This window comes from Nematostella vectensis, chromosome 11 (assembly GCF_932526225.1).
Source record: "Nematostella vectensis chromosome 11, jaNemVect1.1, whole genome shotgun sequence".
NCBI classification, from domain to species: Eukaryota; Metazoa; Cnidaria; class Anthozoa; order Actiniaria; family Edwardsiidae; genus Nematostella; species Nematostella vectensis.
The window spans coordinates 12,205,284-12,221,839 of NC_064044.1; the positions used below are offsets into that span (position 1 = coordinate 12,205,284).

Genomic DNA, 16,556 nt, shown 5'->3' on the forward strand with positions numbered 1-16,556 from the left:
CACCAGTTTACTTCCGGTCGATTACCTAACAAAACCCGATCATTTTTAACGGAAAACGCAAAAAATATATCAAAATATTGAAAGAAGTGTGTTTATTGGAAGTTTCTTTGAGGATGTGATTGATAATTTAGAGCGGATGGCCTGTTTAATATCTTGGATTTTTAATAGATTCTTTTGTCTTTTAACGGTTGAGGTTTCCGTCGAACCCCCGGAAGTAAACTGGTGACAATGCGTCTTTAAATACTTTGATTCCCTATCCAAGCCAATGCAGACCATATTTTTTAGCTATTCCATCAATGACTCATAGTCCATTTCTTTCGTTGACAGGCAGACATTGAATATGTGTATGAAAAGCTGAATGAGGTCGTTCAGGATCTCAGGTAGGACTAGTGAGGGTGGTGACCATGACAGAGGTTAGCCTCACTCGCAGGCGTTTTAGGTAGGTCACTTTGACATAAAGTGAGAAACCTGCAGGGGCAGATAAAGGGGGTTGGATTGGGTGGATATCCATCCCCAAATTTACGTTAAAAGTCACCTTGTTTGAAGAAAATAAGTGTCTGAGGGACGGGAGGTACTGTCAAGGTGCCTTCATCTGCTTGACTTTGCTGACGCGACAAATCCAATTCAGCCTGAAGTATTGTAGGATCTATGTAGTGACCTACCAAGAACCACTTGATCAGTTATGAGCTGTCTATCCCGCCATTATCCACACCCCATTTTGAAATCCTGGATCTGCCCCTGACCTGCCTAAAAATGAGACAGTGGGAAGGATATGGTAATTATGTACCAGGTATTTGGGATCACAGATCAGACATATGCTGAAAGGATCAGGGTCATTTTTCTTAATATTGGGCTCGCAAAAGCCTCCTCCGCAGGTACGCTTTGCCCAGAAAGCAGCAGAAAAGAAACACAGCCATTCGGGATTCCTGTGGTAAAGTGTCGAGCACAAAGAGCTGAGGCATTGTCCCCTCCCCCCTTAACAAAGGAATTTGTCAACCACAGGAAACCCGCAAGGTTTTAGGATTCAGTCATCGGTTTCTAACGTGTAAAATCGCCTGCGAAGGAGGCTAGGCTCACAACAATTTTCTCAGGATGTGGGGATCATTTAAATAAGATCCTTTTATTTATAATAAGATTGGGATCAATATTTAATTTTTGGAATAACGGATCTATTTAGAGCTTTGGAGATCTGGATTTCTGTGACCTGTTTCTTTACTCTATTGGAGGGGACACCTTCGAATACTCACCTTGCCTGGGACATGAAAAATTTGAAAAAAAAACACTGCGCTTATTCTAGCAATAACGGTAATGGTGTAATGATGATGGTGATGGTGATGATGATGATTGTGTCACTGATACAGTATGATAAGGATGCGGTTGCCGTCATTATGAGCCATTTCTTTCACATTTATCTATACTGCACCTTATATCTTTACAGTAATTTTGATGAGTATGCAGCGGAGGTGAGATCAGGACGTTTGGAGTGGAGTCCTGTCCACAAGTCTGAAAAATTCTGGGTGAGACTTCTCTTATGTCATAAATGATTTTTATCATTCCTATATTTTTAATTATACAATGACACTCTTAAACAGCCTGCTCTGATTGGTCAAGGGAACATGTAATATAAGAGGACACACGCATGCTTGGCGTAAGCATGCGCAGGTGCTCCCAAAAACAACTAGATTGTAACATAAGAAAACATTTTTATCGTTGTATTTGTGCGTCTGTCCTCTAATAGACTCGACTGCATCTCCTTGCGTACTTTTTGTGTTCATGACATGCTGTGATATCATCTGTACATCTATTATAGGACAGACGCACAAAAAATGAGATCTATTTGTTAAATAATGTTTGTCCTGCAGAGAGAAAATGCTCATCGTCTGAATGAGAACAAGTATGAGTTGTTAAAGTAAGTCCTGTCCTATACCACAATTTCAATTAAAGTTGCACTCTGAATAACCATGCATCATAACACGCAATGCTTCATGGGTATCAAATAGATAAGCAACTATGTAACTGTAATTACCTAAAAACAAATCTAGGCTTCAAAAACTGTAGAATTCTTGTTCATGTTTTGTGAACATTCCCATATACATAGATTTCAGATATCGGGGTTCAGATATCGTGGTTCAGCCATTTATATGCTTTCCATAGAGCAATGCAAGTTATGATACGCTGATTTCCTAGTGCAACATTATTTGAATTTCATTAATTCATCAATTTTTAGAGTGAATATATCAACCATCATTTATTCCATTTTTGTTTTGCAAAATAGTGGCCTAGACCAATATTTGTGACTTAAACTGTTTGCATTGTAGGTATCTTGTGCTCCATAAATTGTGCTCCAGTAAAGAGTTTCTAACTGTCCTTATTCCCAAACCTTCCAGGGTGCTGAATAAGCTTCTCGAGAGCTCAGAGGATCCCCTGATCCTGGCAGTGGCGGCCCATGACACTGGAGAGTACGTCCGACATTACCCACGTGGAAAAACGTGAGTAGGATCATCAGCAAACATGACATTCTGTCTCATTCCTTGAGCTTTTCCCCTACAACAATTCTGTTACCTTTTCCATTGGACTATCACATCTGTGCCTTAAGCACCCATGGGTAACGTATCTCATCTCCTGCCTTGGATGTGAGGTAGTACCTCCCCGCTTTCTCTGCTTTTCACTGTGATCCAGACTCTTGGATGTGAAGTAGAAGTTTCTGAACCGTCTCCTGTTTTTAGCATCCTCGAGAGCCTTAGTTAAGGTATAAGATCTTCACCCCTGTGTTTACAGTGTCCTTGAGAGGTTTAAAAGTAGAATTTCCTTGCCCCTCCCATGTGCTTTTAGTGTCTAAGAGAGCCTTGGATGGATGTAAGGTAGAAGTTCCTCACCCCTCCCCTGTGTTTTAATGTCTTTGAGAGTCTTGGTTGGATGTAAAGATAACTTACCCCTATCCCCTTATCATGTACCTCACCCCTCCCCTGTGTTTTAGTGTCTTTGAGAGTCTTGGTTGGATGGAAAGATATCTTACCCCTACCCCCTTATCATGTACCTCACCCCTCCCCTGTGTTTTAGTGTCTTTGAGAGTCTTGGTTGGATGTAAAGATACCTTACCCCTACCCCCTCATCATGTACCTCACCCCTCCCCTGTGTTTTTCAGTGTGCTTGAGAGTCTTGGTTGGACGGAAAGATACCTTACCCCTACCCACTTATCATGTACCTCACCCCTCCCCTGTGTTTTAGTGTCTTTGAGAGTCTTGGTTGGATGGAAAGATACCTTACCTCTACCCCCTCATCATGTACCTCACCCCTCCCCTGTGTTTTTCAGTGTGCTTGAGTCTTGGTTGGATGGAAAGATATCTTACCCCTACCCCCTTATCATGTACCTTACCCCTCCCCTGTGTTTTTCAGTGTGCTTGAGAGTCTTGGTTGGATGGAAAGATATCTTACCCCTACCCCCTTATCATGTACCTTACCCCTCCCCTGTGTTTTTCAGTGTGCTTGAGAGTCTTGGTTGGATGGAAAGATATCTTACCCCTACCCCCTTATCATGTACCTCACCCCTCCCCTGTGTTTTTCAGTGTGCTTGAGAGTCTTGGTTGGACGGAAAGATATCTTACCCCTACCCCCTCATCATGTACCTCACCCCTCCCCTGTGTTTTTCAGTGTGCTTGAGAGTCTTGGTTGGATGGAAAGATATCTTACCCCTACCCCCTTATCATGTACCTCACCCCTCCCCTGTGTTTTTCAGTGTGCTTGAGAGTCTTGGTTGGACGGAAAGATATCTTACCCCTACCCCCTTATCATGTACCTTACCCCTCCCCTGTGTTTTTCAGTGTGCTTGAGAGTCTTGGTTGGACGGAAAGATATCTTATCCCTACCCCCTTATCATGTACCTTACCCCTCCCCTGTGTTTTTCAGTGTGCTTGAGAGTCTTGGTTGGACGGAAAGATACCTTACCCCTACCCCCTTATCATGTACCTCACCCCTCCCCTGTGTTTTAGTGTCTTTGAGAGTCTTGGTTGGATGGAAAGATACCTTACCCCTACCCCCTTATCGTGTACCTCACCCCTCCCCTGTGTTTTAGTGTCTTTGAGAGTCTTGGTTGGATACAAAGATACCTTACCCCTACCCACTAATCATGTACCTCACCCCTCCCCTGTGTTTTAGTGTGCTCGAGAGTCTTGGTTGGATGGAAAGATACCTTACCCCTACCCCCTTATCATGTACCTCACCCCTCCCCTGTGTTTTAGTGTCTTTGAGAGTCTTGGTTGGACGGAAAGATATCTTACCCCAACCCCCTCATCATGTACCTTACCCCTCCCCTGTGTTTTTCAGTGTGCTTGAGAGTCTTGGTTGGACGGAAAGATATCTTACCCCTACCCCCTTATCATTACCTCACCCCTCCCCTGTGTTTTAGTGTCTTTGAGAGTCTTGGTTGGATGGAAAGATACCTTACCCCTACCCCCTTATCATGTACCTCACCCCTCCCCTGTGTTTTAGTGTCTTTGAGAGTCTTGGTTGGATGGAAAGATACCTTACCCCTACCCCCTTATCATGTACCTTACCCCTCCCCTGTGTTTTTCAGTGTGCTTGAGAGTCTTGGTTGGACGGAAAGATATCTTACCCCTACCCCCTTATCATTACCTCACCCCTCCCCTGTGTTTTAGTGTCTTTGAGATTCTTGGTTGGATGGAAAGATACCTTACCCCTACCCCCTTATCATGTACCTTACCCCTCCCCTGTGTTTTTAGTGTGCTCGAGAGTCTTGGTTGCAAGGGGAAAGTGATGCAGATGATGACTCATAATGACCCCAGTGTCCGGAAAGAAGCCCTCCTCGCCGTGCAGAAACTTATGGTGCATAACTGGTAAGCACACAACTCTTGGAAATATAGAAATTTCTAAGAAGAATTCCTAGAAAGAAGACTGCTAGGAATTGGGTTGGTCTATTTACGAGTGTCCGCTTGCTCTGTGGAAACTCTTCATGTATGAACCTTCTCGATTCCTCGGAACATTTCGTAGAAATATCTTGAAAATTTTCTAGAAATATGGTTTGGCTCGTTTTAAAGGCTCTGCTTGCTGTGAAGAATTCCTCAGCCTAATTTTAAACGAAGAACTTTTCATGTGCTGTGCCGAATGCAACTGCGTAAAAAATGAACGAATTCAATTGACCCTCCCTCATCGACATTTGAGCTTAGCCTTGGTGTATAACATACTTGACTCGTGGAAAAACAAATTCTTGGAATATGCTCAGGGTCTTACCTAGGCTTTCAGTCGCTGTTCTGAGACATTATATGAAAAATTATATTATGGCCTGGTTCGTTACAAGGCTCAGTCTTTTGTTAAAAACGAAGTAAGTGAACCTCAAACATATCGTATTCGATCCTATAACGATTGAGTTAGACGTCTACGTTTGCATAAGCGGTCACTTATAGTCTATCAAGAACTTTCAGTGATTCTTACAGACAATAAAAACACGTTATTACAGAGATGAGGGCCATTAGTTAGAAAACTACTCAGGCTATATGTAAACCTCTTTTATAAAGATTAGTATATTGTGTTACATTATACAGATATCAAATTGCATGTTTTTCTTTCCAGGGAATATCTTGGCAAGGCCCTAAAGGCTTCTTAGCCAATCAGGATCAAGATATCTGTCTAGGTGTCCAATCGGAATCATGATATTTGTTTAAATATCCAATCAGAAGATATCTGTCAAGATGTCGAATCAGAATCCAGTTTGCTGTTTTGATGACCAATCAGGAGTTAGCAAAAGAAATGACAATATATTATATTTCAAGGTCATATCAATATAATTCTTTTATAAGAGCGATGGCCCTATTCTTGAATTTGATTTTGTAATGAAACATTCATTTTTGCTTCGTGCAAGTTAGTAGTTATTAATATACTTGGTTTTGAGGTATTCCTTAATTCTCAGGAATTCTCCATCTTCAAAATCTATTCCTTACATTCTTTCGTGCAGAGGAGAGCAATACATATTTTGGGATGAATATTATATCGATAAAATTGTCCTTGACATGCGCAGTGATATCGTTAGCTATATTAGAAGCTAATGGGGGATAAACGGTATATTTTAAAAGTGGTTATTTGTTCTTGTTTAGTAGCTAGAATTAGGTAAAAGGTTGAAAATATACACCGTGTTCAAAAAACAGAATTGCAAACGGCAAATTTCGATTGGAAAACGAAGTTCTACTCAACTTCAACGAATGCTAGCCTACCTGTAGGCTTTGAAAGTTTTTTTTCCGGCACGAGAACCCCGAAAACACGGAGTTCGCATAACCCGGCCGCCATCTTGGATAATGCGCTCTGCAGGGGGAGGGGGAGGAAAAATGCGCGTAGCGCACTATCCAAGATGGCGGCCGGGTTATGCGAACTCCGTGTTTTCGGGGTTTTCGTGCCAGAAAAACTATTAAAGCCTACAGGTAGGCAAAACAAATGCAGAAGATGTGGATCAATCAAATGATAATCCATCTAAGGGCCTTTAATGTCTGACTGGCATGGCTGGAGTTCATTTATAACCTTAATGTTTGCGAATAATTAGTCATACAGTGGAACCTGGATTTTACGATATGCCTCGGGAGAAAGAAAATGTATCTTTTTTTGTAAAATCGAGGTGTCGTTGCAAAGAGGTCCTCGATTTTACGATATCAAGGAAAATCCATTGAATTATCGTTGTTGCGAGGTCGTATTAATTATCAACCTTTACAAAATAATAATATTTGTAACTCTACTCTGTGTAGGACTGAACAGTTACTCTCTGTAAGAGTGTAAATCTGCATTTAACAAGATCTGTCAAGTCAAAAAATCGTTAACTGTACTGTACGTGTGTGGTGTATGGAGTTTTTCTCTCTTTGTTGATTCAGAATCAGTAATATCGTTGTATATCGAGGTCAAAATTTCGCTTGGGAGAACAGATTTGTATCGTAAAATCGAGAATATTGTTGAGAAAATGTTGTTGTATCCAATTTCGTAAGATCGAGGTAATTTCTTATACATTTCACTGTATTTCCGCCGGGAGAAAGGGACGTCATCAAAAAATCGAGGCTATCGTAAAATCCAGTATCGTAAAATCCAGGTTCCACTGTAATTAGTACAGATTTTGGTCTTGGAGTGCCATATGCAATTTGCAGGGAGAATGGAGACTAGCTGTCAAATCACGTTTCCTGACAGTGGGGCTGAGCGATCAGGAGATGGCCATCTCAGCGATAATTGGCATTTAGCTGACATTTTTTAGTTAGGTGTATAATAGTGAACTACAAACAGAAATAGCAACATGTGTTTTCGTAAACGGTTTAATCTGCGGTGAGATTAATCAAGTTGTGCGCAATAATGAGTTAATAATGTGGTTAGTACACTTTGAAATACCAATAAATATTCGAAGCCTTATTTATTGCGTTTCCAAAATCCTAATTGAGAATTAGACGTGTCTATATATTCAATATTCGAAGGATCTGTAGTTGGACCTCCATACCAAGGAGAAATTACAAATTCCCTAGAGCGTCCGTTGTATTTAGGTTTCACCGCACTTTATAAACAGACGCTTTTCTTCGAGGCTTCGGAGGAGCTTTTAAGAGGCAAGATTTTATATCACTTAAACGCGTTTCAAAAGGGTCTGTACATATTCAATACTTGACTCAATTTGCGGTGAAACTTCCATTTAGCGGAGCTTATAAGCGGAGACCTCAATATATCGAACAAATTACCGGGGGTGTCTGTTATATGGAGGTTTCAATAAATGTCTGTTATGTGGTGGTCCCGAGGGTGTCCGTTATATGAAGGTTTCTTTAAATGTCTGTTATGTGGTGGTTCCGAGGGTGTCCGATATTTGGAGGTTTCAATAAATGTCTGTTATGTGGTGGTTCCGAGGGGGTACGATATATGGAGGTACTACTGTATGTTTGTTAGGTAGTGGTCCCGAGGCTGTCCGATATATGGAGGTTTCACTAAATGTCTGTTATGTGGTGGTTCCGAGGGGGTACGATATATGGAGGTACTACTGTATGTTTGTTAGGTAGTGGTCCCGAGGCTGTCCGATATTTGGAGGTTTCAATAAATGTCTGTTATGTGGTGGTTCCGAGGGGGTACGATATATGGAGGTACTACTGTATGTTTGTTAGGTAGTGGTCCCGAGGCTGTCCGATATATGGAGGTTTCACTAAATGTCTGTTATGTGGTGGGACTAGTGTGTCCGATATGTCTGTTATACGATGATCGCGAGTTTGTCATATAGTAATAACATACATTTCCCCTTACTATATTACATAATCTTGTTCATTTTTCGCGAATGTTCGAGTCTATTTCCTTTTTACATAGGTAGCACAAACAATACAGGTTCGCTTTAGCTCGACACCTCGTTACCGAGGCATGAAGGCTTGATTCTAGAACCTTCCTTGCCTTCGAGACCCCCTCCCGCGCCGCGTACGTTATATCACAGTGAACGCACGTGGTGTGTGATCCGCACCAAAGCTTAGGTGATTTCGCACCCAGTCCCCACTCTCTGTGTCATCACCAAGGTAGCCCGCATTGCTGCAAGCCTCCTCTTCTGTGTCAGGAGAGCTCAAGCGCGGCTCGGATGCAGCTCGTTTATCAAATGCACCCGATTTTTTTCCGAGGCCATTCGGCTCCTCTTCTGTGGATTCGATTACTGTGGAGAGTTCAAAGTTCATGCGAATATTCGAAACTTTGCGGCCTGTAGATCGTTTTCGACCATTCACGTGATCCTCGGTCACGTGGTCTGTGTCATCCAATCCCTTGTTATCGCAATGATTGACGTTGTTGTCCTTTTCAATGTCAGAGAAGTCAGCCTTTCTTTGTTTCGTTTTCTCTCGGAATGGTAGTCGAAGATGGGGCGACGGCGCGTCGTAGCCATCTGCTTCGTTCTCTTGATGTCTTCGATCGGTTTCCGTGTTCTGCTCGGGCCGCACGAAGATGACGTAAAGTTTCGGGATGAACAAACATCCCATACACGAAAACGCAGTGGCAAACGCCGTAAAAACCACTACGAGTATTCGACTAATCCCGACGACGTATCGATAAGTAGGGATAAACCACGCCGGGTCAGCTGGCTCGGCCAAGCGGACATTTAGCTACCGCGGTCCACGCATACATGGTCAGCGGGTATCTTCAAAAACAAAATGGCGACGAGAACAGATAGTATATCATTGGATCAAGTTTTGGAAGAGGTTTGTGCTGAAGATGGTGAAATTAGTAGTGAAGAGGAAGTACCAAGTCTTGAGGAGGCAGTAAAAAATGCCGTGCGATGTTTTAGGCCACTTCGAGGTGATATTCGATCCGTTTTGGCCTTCGAAGAGGAAGCTAAGAACGCATTGGAAGAAGTGTTTAAAAGGAACAAGGAAGGGTTTTACACTGAAAGCGAAAGGGCTCTAAATATGAGCATAAAGGTTGGCCCAATCATCGCCACAGAAGTTGTTATATGGCTGAAAAGTGTCCATAGGCGGCTTTTACCTTCACGAAAGGCTAGAGACCCGTATCGAATTGAGTTAAAACGGGATCTACCAAGGGCCATATTTGATACAATCCTGATGGCTGTATCAAAAACACCAACTAGTTTTGGCGTTTTGGTTGAATCAAAGAACCTTAAAATCACATTCAACCACAAAAAAAGGCTTGTACGTGACTTTGCTAAACTAGCAGGCATTGAAACAAGGGAAGTCAGGGATTTTCTCCAGAAAATTTTTAAAGGGAAGCAAGATGGCTGTAAAGCAGAGCTATTAGTTACAAATGAAAAGCCTGTTGTCATAAGCTATGACCCCAGACGTTTATATATAATAATTGCATGCCATTTTGGGTTTTGGAATGAGCTAGGGTATGCTTTCCATGGCTAAATAACTTACAAAAATACACAAAAATATTTACATGTTGATTGATTGAAAAAATGAATTTATTATACAGTGTATAGTTTACAATAATAATGATAAAAAACATCTTTCAATGTTTAACATATTTGTGATAGCAGGCAGTCTTATCAAACTTTTACAATTTCATTATATTAATAAGTACTATTTCTACTGTACTTTGGAAATTGTCAAACATTTTATGATTGGAATATGATTTAGAGCTGATTGCCACTTTCAATAAACATATTCAAGTCAATAAATAGCATTGTTATTACTTTCTTTTTATCCAATCATTTCTCTGAGAAATATTTACATAATGAATTATTTCATATAACTTCTGTTATTTTTTTAAACTAAGAATATAATTAAAATTCTATACTGGAATAAAGAATTTCAAAATTGATAACAAATAAAATCACAATAAAATATTTTATTGCCTTACTTGTTATTGTATTATCGTAATTGTCTACCTATCTTTACAAATAGCTCTACTAATAGCTTAATTCGATTCAAATATTGGATTTCTGAATGCATTCTTGAATTTAATAATGAACCCAATAATCAATGCTGTATTCAACCAAAATCTTGAAATTTTGCCCTGTGTGTTAACTGGAATGACAGAGTTGTGCAATAACTAGAATGCTTTTAATTACTGCATGGTATTTTCCAAAGGCAATTCCAATTTACCTATCTAATAAATTCACACAATAACTAGGGGTATATTACATTTACATTGACAAGCCTGGGCTGTACTTCTTATTTACTACACTCTCATGGATTAGGGTCATTAGTTTGTCCCCACAGAACCAGCAATGAGTGTTTGCTGGGGAAGCTTTCAGCAGGCCACAGTAGCAATAAGCTGGATCATTGACTCTTTCTGGGATATAAACATCTTTGCTTTCTGTGTAAGAGCAGGGCTGATGGCCTTGCTCAGGCAGCCAGACTAGCATAATAAATTCATGCCTAAAGATTTCTTGCCACCTAGACTGGTATGTAGTGTTGTGACTTAACCTCTGCAATGCAATATGTTTTGCCTCCCTACCTTCCATTGTCACTGTTAGGAGTCCCTGCTGGTACTTTGAAAATACATCTCTAGCATGCACGGGAAGTACATGACCTAGAGTCCATATAGTTGGGTTGATGGTGTAGGGAAGAAACAATTTGTTTGCATGGCAATACTCAATGGCAGCAACTTCTAGCTTTGCAAGATCTTGTTCATTGATATCAAGGCGGTTGAAAATAGAGCAGCAGTCTCTTAACCTGATACCTATATAAACTAGTGCCAAGACAGTTTGTTTTTGCTTGGGAGTATCTTCCTCACTGCTTAGATACTTCAACAGTCGCATGAAGTTATGACAAAAAAGACGAGATTCTTTGCCTGTAAATCTATATTGTAGATCTCCTTTTTTGCCTTGGGTTTCATTATACCATTGCCTTACTCTTTTAGCTAGCCGTTTGGTCTTTACTTCATGTTGAAGTGCATTAATAACTCTAGCAAAACAACTGTCTGGTGGTATTTCTTCAAAGGTTTTATGAGATGGTAGTAAGCAGGTTTTTCCTAATGCTTCTTTTAAGACAGATCTAAAGAAGTACTGCCAGGCATTGTTTTTGAGATGGAGAGGCTCAACGTGTGCTTTGTCAATAAACTTGCCTAGCATGGGTTGAAATTCTTGGCGGCTCTTTTGTTTGGAAATGAAATCTGTAACTTTAGACCTTTTTGTCTGTTGACAGAGAGTTTGGTTTTCGAGCTTAGCTTTGAGTGCTTTAACTTTACTAGCCACTTCATTCCTTTGGTTGTAGCTCCAGGGTTTCCATTTACATTCTTCGTCAGTACCAAATCTGCCTTGAAGGTTGCCACTATCAGCTGAGCTTACGTTAGCAAAGGATGAAAAGTAAGTAGCAGCATTTGAGAGCTCTCCAGCAAGCATTGCAAGCATTTTCATATCATTTGGGAGCTCAGCAAATTGAAATGACACATGAAAGCCATCTATTTCATACAATGTGCCTTCAATATCTGATATTTGCTTGTATATTGACAGCACATATTTTTTAACAAGGGAAGATGTTTCCTCACAGTTAGCCCCAAAAACTAAAAAGTTATCACTGCTAGAGGCTACTTTCTTTCCAGTGTTGAGGAAGCTCACTAAAAAGGAGCATGCAGTTTCAAATTTCCCAAATGGGCAGCCATCTCCCCCAAAGGCAACCTTAAAAGTCCCCTCTGTTTCTCCAAACCACTTAAGATTATCTGTACCAGATAGATAATGCTTAGCTAATCTTGGTAAGTATTCTCGTAAGTCTCGAAAGCATCCACGAGTAGTGCTATTTTCATTATCTAATGCAAAGACTTGCACTGACTGAACATTGCCTATATCAATAGCATTAATTTCTTTAACCAGAGTATTGTAAGTGAGTAGTTTTGGAATATCTAGACTACCCATATACTTAATGCTAGTTCTCCCACCCCTTTTCCTTTTACTACATGTCATTGAGGTGGCAAGCCTTACTGCCTGATACTTTCTCTTGCCCATTACTCCAGCACTATAGTATGCAGCAATACTTCTCAAAATATTGCGTGCTGAATTATGAAAAGTATGTTTTTCTTTTTTTTGAATTTGTTTAACTATATAACCTGCAAGCTCTTCGTCCTTTAGGACATAGTCCCCTAACTCACTGGTTTTGCACTTTCCTTGAAGAGTGTCAAAAAGCCCATCCAATGCTGGTTTGATGTTGCTGTTTGTTGCCCCATGGATTTTTGCTGCAGCTTCGATTGTATTGACTCTCCTCCTTCTAGACTCCCTAGGTGTTATCATAGGATTTTCCAATGAAGTTGGTGTCAACACTCGAAGTTGCCTCTGAAAAAAAAAAACATTTGTTTGTGACAAATAAAAATAAATAAAAGCTTTGGTAAGCTTGTTTTATTCATGAACTAAAATCCTCCTATTTAACACTGATGGTCAAAAATAATATACAAAAAAACATGTTTACCTTAGTACTTGGGGGTGTTTGAATTCCCGTGTTTGTGTTCTCGGCTGTTTGTCTCAGAACATGTCCCTGGAATTAAATAAATACAAAGGACTAATGACCCTGATCAAAATTTAGATTCTCATTACATACGAACAATAATGATGGGCTTGGTCTTATAAGATTTTCATATCTCATCAAAATCTAAACATTTGTCTAAAAAACAACAATGCGTGTAAGAAATCGATTCCAAAAAATAAAAACTGCAACAATAATACAATTATCAAAAGTCTGCTACAAATGGAAACCAGTGAAGACCAAATTAAAATTTCTTAACAGATTTATTTACGAGTGAGTTAGTTTTGGCATAAACACGCAACTGGCGGTCGCTCTGGTTCGCTATAAATATTACCTTTTCCTTCAGTCTGCGGATCTTCTGCTGTTGGATCTTGACTTCCGAAAGTGCATGGACTTTTTCCTCGCATAATTCTTCAAGAACTGCCCTCTTTTTCTTCGCGTACGTGCCGATAGGAAAATTATTGTTGCGCTTCCGAGGCATTGTACGGGGATCACTAAGATACAGAGTGAACAGCAGCTGATTATGTATGAAGGGCATTCAGATTTTCGAAAATTTCTCAATAAGGAGCGCAATTCTCAAAAATCCAAAACGACCCGATTCTTACCTGATAAATCTTCAATCTAGAACTCCTCATCTCGACTGTAATTTAGGCTAAGCGAAAAAGCCTTTAGAACCCCAAAATGGGGAAATTATCATCAAAATTTGCGAGCTCTATCGTGTACTAAAAGCGCCTTTGATTCAAGAAGTGTTAATCAAGCGTATATAGTCATGTTTGGTATCATTGTAAAGTTTATTTTTCCCGCTTTCTGACTGTGAGCGTCTTTGATTTGCCCGCGTAAACCCAGAAGCCCCAGCGAGCCATTTATATACACGGTGGAGGTAGTTCCCAGTACTACGCGGATATCAATCGTCCCGGAAGCCATTTTCGACTTCAAGCGGAAGTCCGATATCCCGTGACAACTGACCCGGCGTGAACGCGCTAAGGAGAATACAAAGCGCGATTGTCGAGAAGCTCAAAAACTTAGGCTCGTTGAAAGCATCGGTGTTGTTTCGCTCCCTAAAGGCGAGGAAGGTCGTCGTCACGAGAATTGTCATCGGGACAGCGACGGCCATGATTCGTGCCACGGTAAAGTGCTGCTGACACTCTAGAAGACGCGAGTTATCTTCCTGGTTCCAGAAATGAGAGCGGGATGGCGCCATGCTTTGCCTGATCACAATCAACACGAGCTCAATAGCGATCGACACACCAAGGATAATCAGTCCCGTCAGATCACTGGGCATGTCTTTAAGGGGAGACACCGCGCGCCGTAGAATATTGTTTGCGGCGCGCGTCTTGGCAAACAGGAAGCCCGAATACAGCATCGTTAATAATTCGTGGATGGATTCTATAATGATGCAGGAGGCTGTGGTCGGTTTAGCGAACACGAAGATGATCCCAAAAAGAAACGTCAGCTGCAATGTGACAAAGAACGCCGAGAGCATCCATCGACCGGAAGTGGATACGATCGGAGTCTGTCTGAGCCTCCAGAAGACGACCGCCGCACAGGAAGTAATCAGGATCCCAAGTAGTGCGAAAGTAAAGATGAGAACCCCTGCAGCGCTACCGAAACTCATGTACACGATCTCCCTCACGATACATTTGGTACGAGCCGCGTTATCATAATGAGTCTCGTTGCACACCACGCATGCGTACGACCCTGCCTCTGAACTCACTGTCCCCTTTTCACACCTTTGGCAATTCCAGCAGCATTCTGATTGGCCAACGATTTTCTCGCCAGGTAAGCACACGCGGAAACACGTGGACAAGGGCCTCGCCCCCCTGTTCCATTTTATCAAACTTTTGTTCAAATTAAACTTCGGGGTTTCGTTCACCAATGACCAGTTCCCAACGTCGACGTACTCGAGTTTCTTGTTCGCTAACACCTGGAGGTTACGTACTATGTACCCGCTTGAAGTGAGATCACCATTTCCGTCGAATTTAACGACGACATCGTCGGTGCCCACAAAGCTTGTGTTTGCCACGTACGAAAGAAAGACATCCGGGGAAATCGGCTCGTTGATTTTCGGACAATTTACCTTGCCGTTTTGGCACTCGATAATAGCTCGTAATGCGTTCGCAGTCGCTTTCACCGCGTCGATGACATTTGGTACTAATTCGGAGATGACTTCGGTTTCCGGTGGAAGTTTCTCGTGCGTTCCACAAGTCCGGTAGCTACCCGGCATTTTAGAAGGAACTGTATAATTACCCGGTCTACGGCATTTAAGTATGTCCTCCATGTAGCGCAAAAGCCAAGGATTCTCTTCAGCGTCTCTGATACTCAAATTTCGAACATACTTTTGGAAGTCTGGTACGGGTTTTGAAAGAATTGCAAATGTAAAAATGCCTTCTAACATTGTTTTGCTAACATTGATTAACTTTGCGCCCGTATTCCATCCGTCACTAGTGATCCAAGTCCTATCGGTAATGTTCATTCTCTCGGCCTCAGTTAGTAAAATTTCACCCTGCCACAAGTAGCTAAAAACTATTATCACTTTGGCTCGCTCCACGCTTTTTAATTTTCCAAGTGTGTCCCTGACATAATCCTTTACCCTATCTGAAGTAAAAGCGATGTATTCGTCATTAGCGATGCAGACATTAAACCTCCGTGCGGCGGACTTAAAGGCCGAGGCTCCCATCTTGCCGTAATCATCATCACTTGCAATTAAAAAGACGTAATTCCACTCGAAATACTGCACGAATTCCGCCATAGCCCAGGCTTGATATTCATCGGATGGCACGGTTCGCAGAAAAGATCTGTATCTTGTCTTGTCGCTTAGAATTCTACTTGTTGATGCATAGCTTATCTGCGAAATTGAATACAGGCCAAGAAGACTAGCGATTGGTATTGAGATCCAAGAAATCGCTGGACCAATAACCGCAGAAATCGGTTTTGTTTTAATCTCCCCTTTTTTCCCCTTGCAGTATTTGTCATGAGGGTAGCAAACGGAATTCGGTCGGTGTTTAGCAACTATTTCGATCGCATTGCTCATCGCTGTTGGAATATTAAAGCAGGTATTATCAATCTTGTAGCCGAGTGTGGAGTTGTGCAAAAAGAATGCCTTGTTGACTGTCTTCACGGCAAACTCTAGCGCTAAAGACCATGTTAAACCATCCGCGTAAATACGTTCACACTTGTCGCCATCTCTGTAAGTTAGAGGAAAAAGGCCCTGAATCATAAAATCTCCGTTCCGTACGACAGAAAACAGCCCTTCCTTTCCATGACCAACAAGAATCAAGCAGAAAACAACCACAAAATTCCCTGCCTTCATCCTTGAATCCAGTTGAATGGGATCCTTAAACGACCATAGATTTTGACTCCCGTGCCTCTGTTTCTTATTGGAAAAGTTCCAGTGCTAATATTGCTTATGAATCCCTAAAACTGTCTTTCTTTCCTAGTATAAACGGGCTGCAAAAAAAAAAAAAAAAAAAAAAAAAACACAAAAGCCGCCTATCTGCATCAATAAATTCACCATCACAAGTACGTCTTCCTCATCAAAGAAAACCCTTGCAATTTGTCTGTACTCTTGTAAGTCGTGGGAAAGTGTCCATTGCGGTATTATTGCTCTCTCATAGTTCGCTACATGATTTGTGCTAATGTATACAGGACACAAAG

The 16,556-nt window shown here is 41.3% G+C and overlaps 3 protein-coding genes across 6 annotated transcripts in view; 1 reads left to right on the plus strand and 2 right to left on the minus strand.

Moving 5' to 3' along the window:
- Positions 1-7,392, plus strand: part of LOC5514717 (V-type proton ATPase subunit H) — a 25,469-nt gene extending 18,077 nt beyond the window's left edge. For 3 of the 4 annotated variants that reach the window (XM_048734638.1, XM_048734640.1, XM_048734639.1), the window contains exons 14-18: positions 328-380; positions 1,439-1,517; positions 1,863-1,909; positions 2,388-2,489; positions 4,156-4,420. In XM_048734638.1, the coding sequence (XP_048590595.1) occupies positions 328-380; positions 1,439-1,517; positions 1,863-1,909; positions 2,388-2,489; positions 4,156-4,405 (531 nt within the window). In that variant the 3' untranslated portion in view covers positions 4,406-4,420. Of the gene's footprint in view, positions 1-327; positions 381-1,438; positions 1,518-1,862; positions 1,910-2,387; positions 2,490-4,155; positions 4,421-4,739; positions 4,854-5,586 lie in introns of those variants that run through there. The other variant, XM_032384354.2, reaches the window with a different exon arrangement.
- LOC5514718 (metabotropic glutamate receptor 3) lies at positions 7,283-16,554 on the minus strand. Its single transcript, XM_048734633.1, has 2 exons — positions 13,880-16,554; positions 7,283-9,054 (listed from the first exon to the last, which is right to left on the minus strand). Exons 1-2 carry the CDS (start codon positions 16,210-16,212, stop codon positions 8,430-8,432), a joined length of 2,958 nt encoding a protein of 985 aa, XP_048590590.1. The 5' UTR covers positions 16,213-16,554; the 3' UTR covers positions 7,283-8,429.
- LOC116609790 lies at positions 10,279-13,854 on the minus strand. Its single transcript, XM_048734637.1, has 3 exons — positions 13,237-13,854; positions 12,849-12,914; positions 10,279-12,715 (listed from the first exon to the last, which is right to left on the minus strand). Exons 1-3 carry the CDS (start codon positions 13,438-13,440, stop codon positions 10,592-10,594), a joined length of 2,394 nt encoding a protein of 797 aa, XP_048590594.1. The 5' UTR covers positions 13,441-13,854; the 3' UTR covers positions 10,279-10,591.
- Positions 16,555-16,556: the final 2 nt, after the last annotated feature.

What these genes read in the sequence shown, in the direction of transcription:
- LOC116609790 (XM_048734637.1), bottom strand. Translation starts at nt 13,440, where the DNA reads ATGCCCTTCATACATAATCAGCTGCTGTTCACTCTGTATCTTAGTGAT. An exon ending in TCCGCAGACTGAAGGAAAAG is followed by an intron (nt 12,915 to 13,236) that starts GTAATATTTATA and finishes ATTTAATTCCAG; the next exon opens with GGACATGTTCTGAGACAAAC. An exon ending in AAACACCCCCAAGTACTAAG is followed by an intron (nt 12,716 to 12,848) that starts GTAAACATGTTT and finishes TTTTTTTTTCAG; the next exon opens with AGGCAACTTCGAGTGTTGAC.
- LOC5514718 (XM_048734633.1), bottom strand. Translation starts at nt 16,212, where the DNA reads ATGAAGGCAGGGAATTTTGTGGTTGTTTTCTGCTTGATTCTTGTTGGT. An exon ending in CTTTGTATTCTCCTTAGCGC is followed by an intron (nt 9,055 to 13,879) that starts GTTCACGCCGGG and finishes TGACCCGGCGTG; the next exon opens with GTTTATCCCTACTTATCGAT.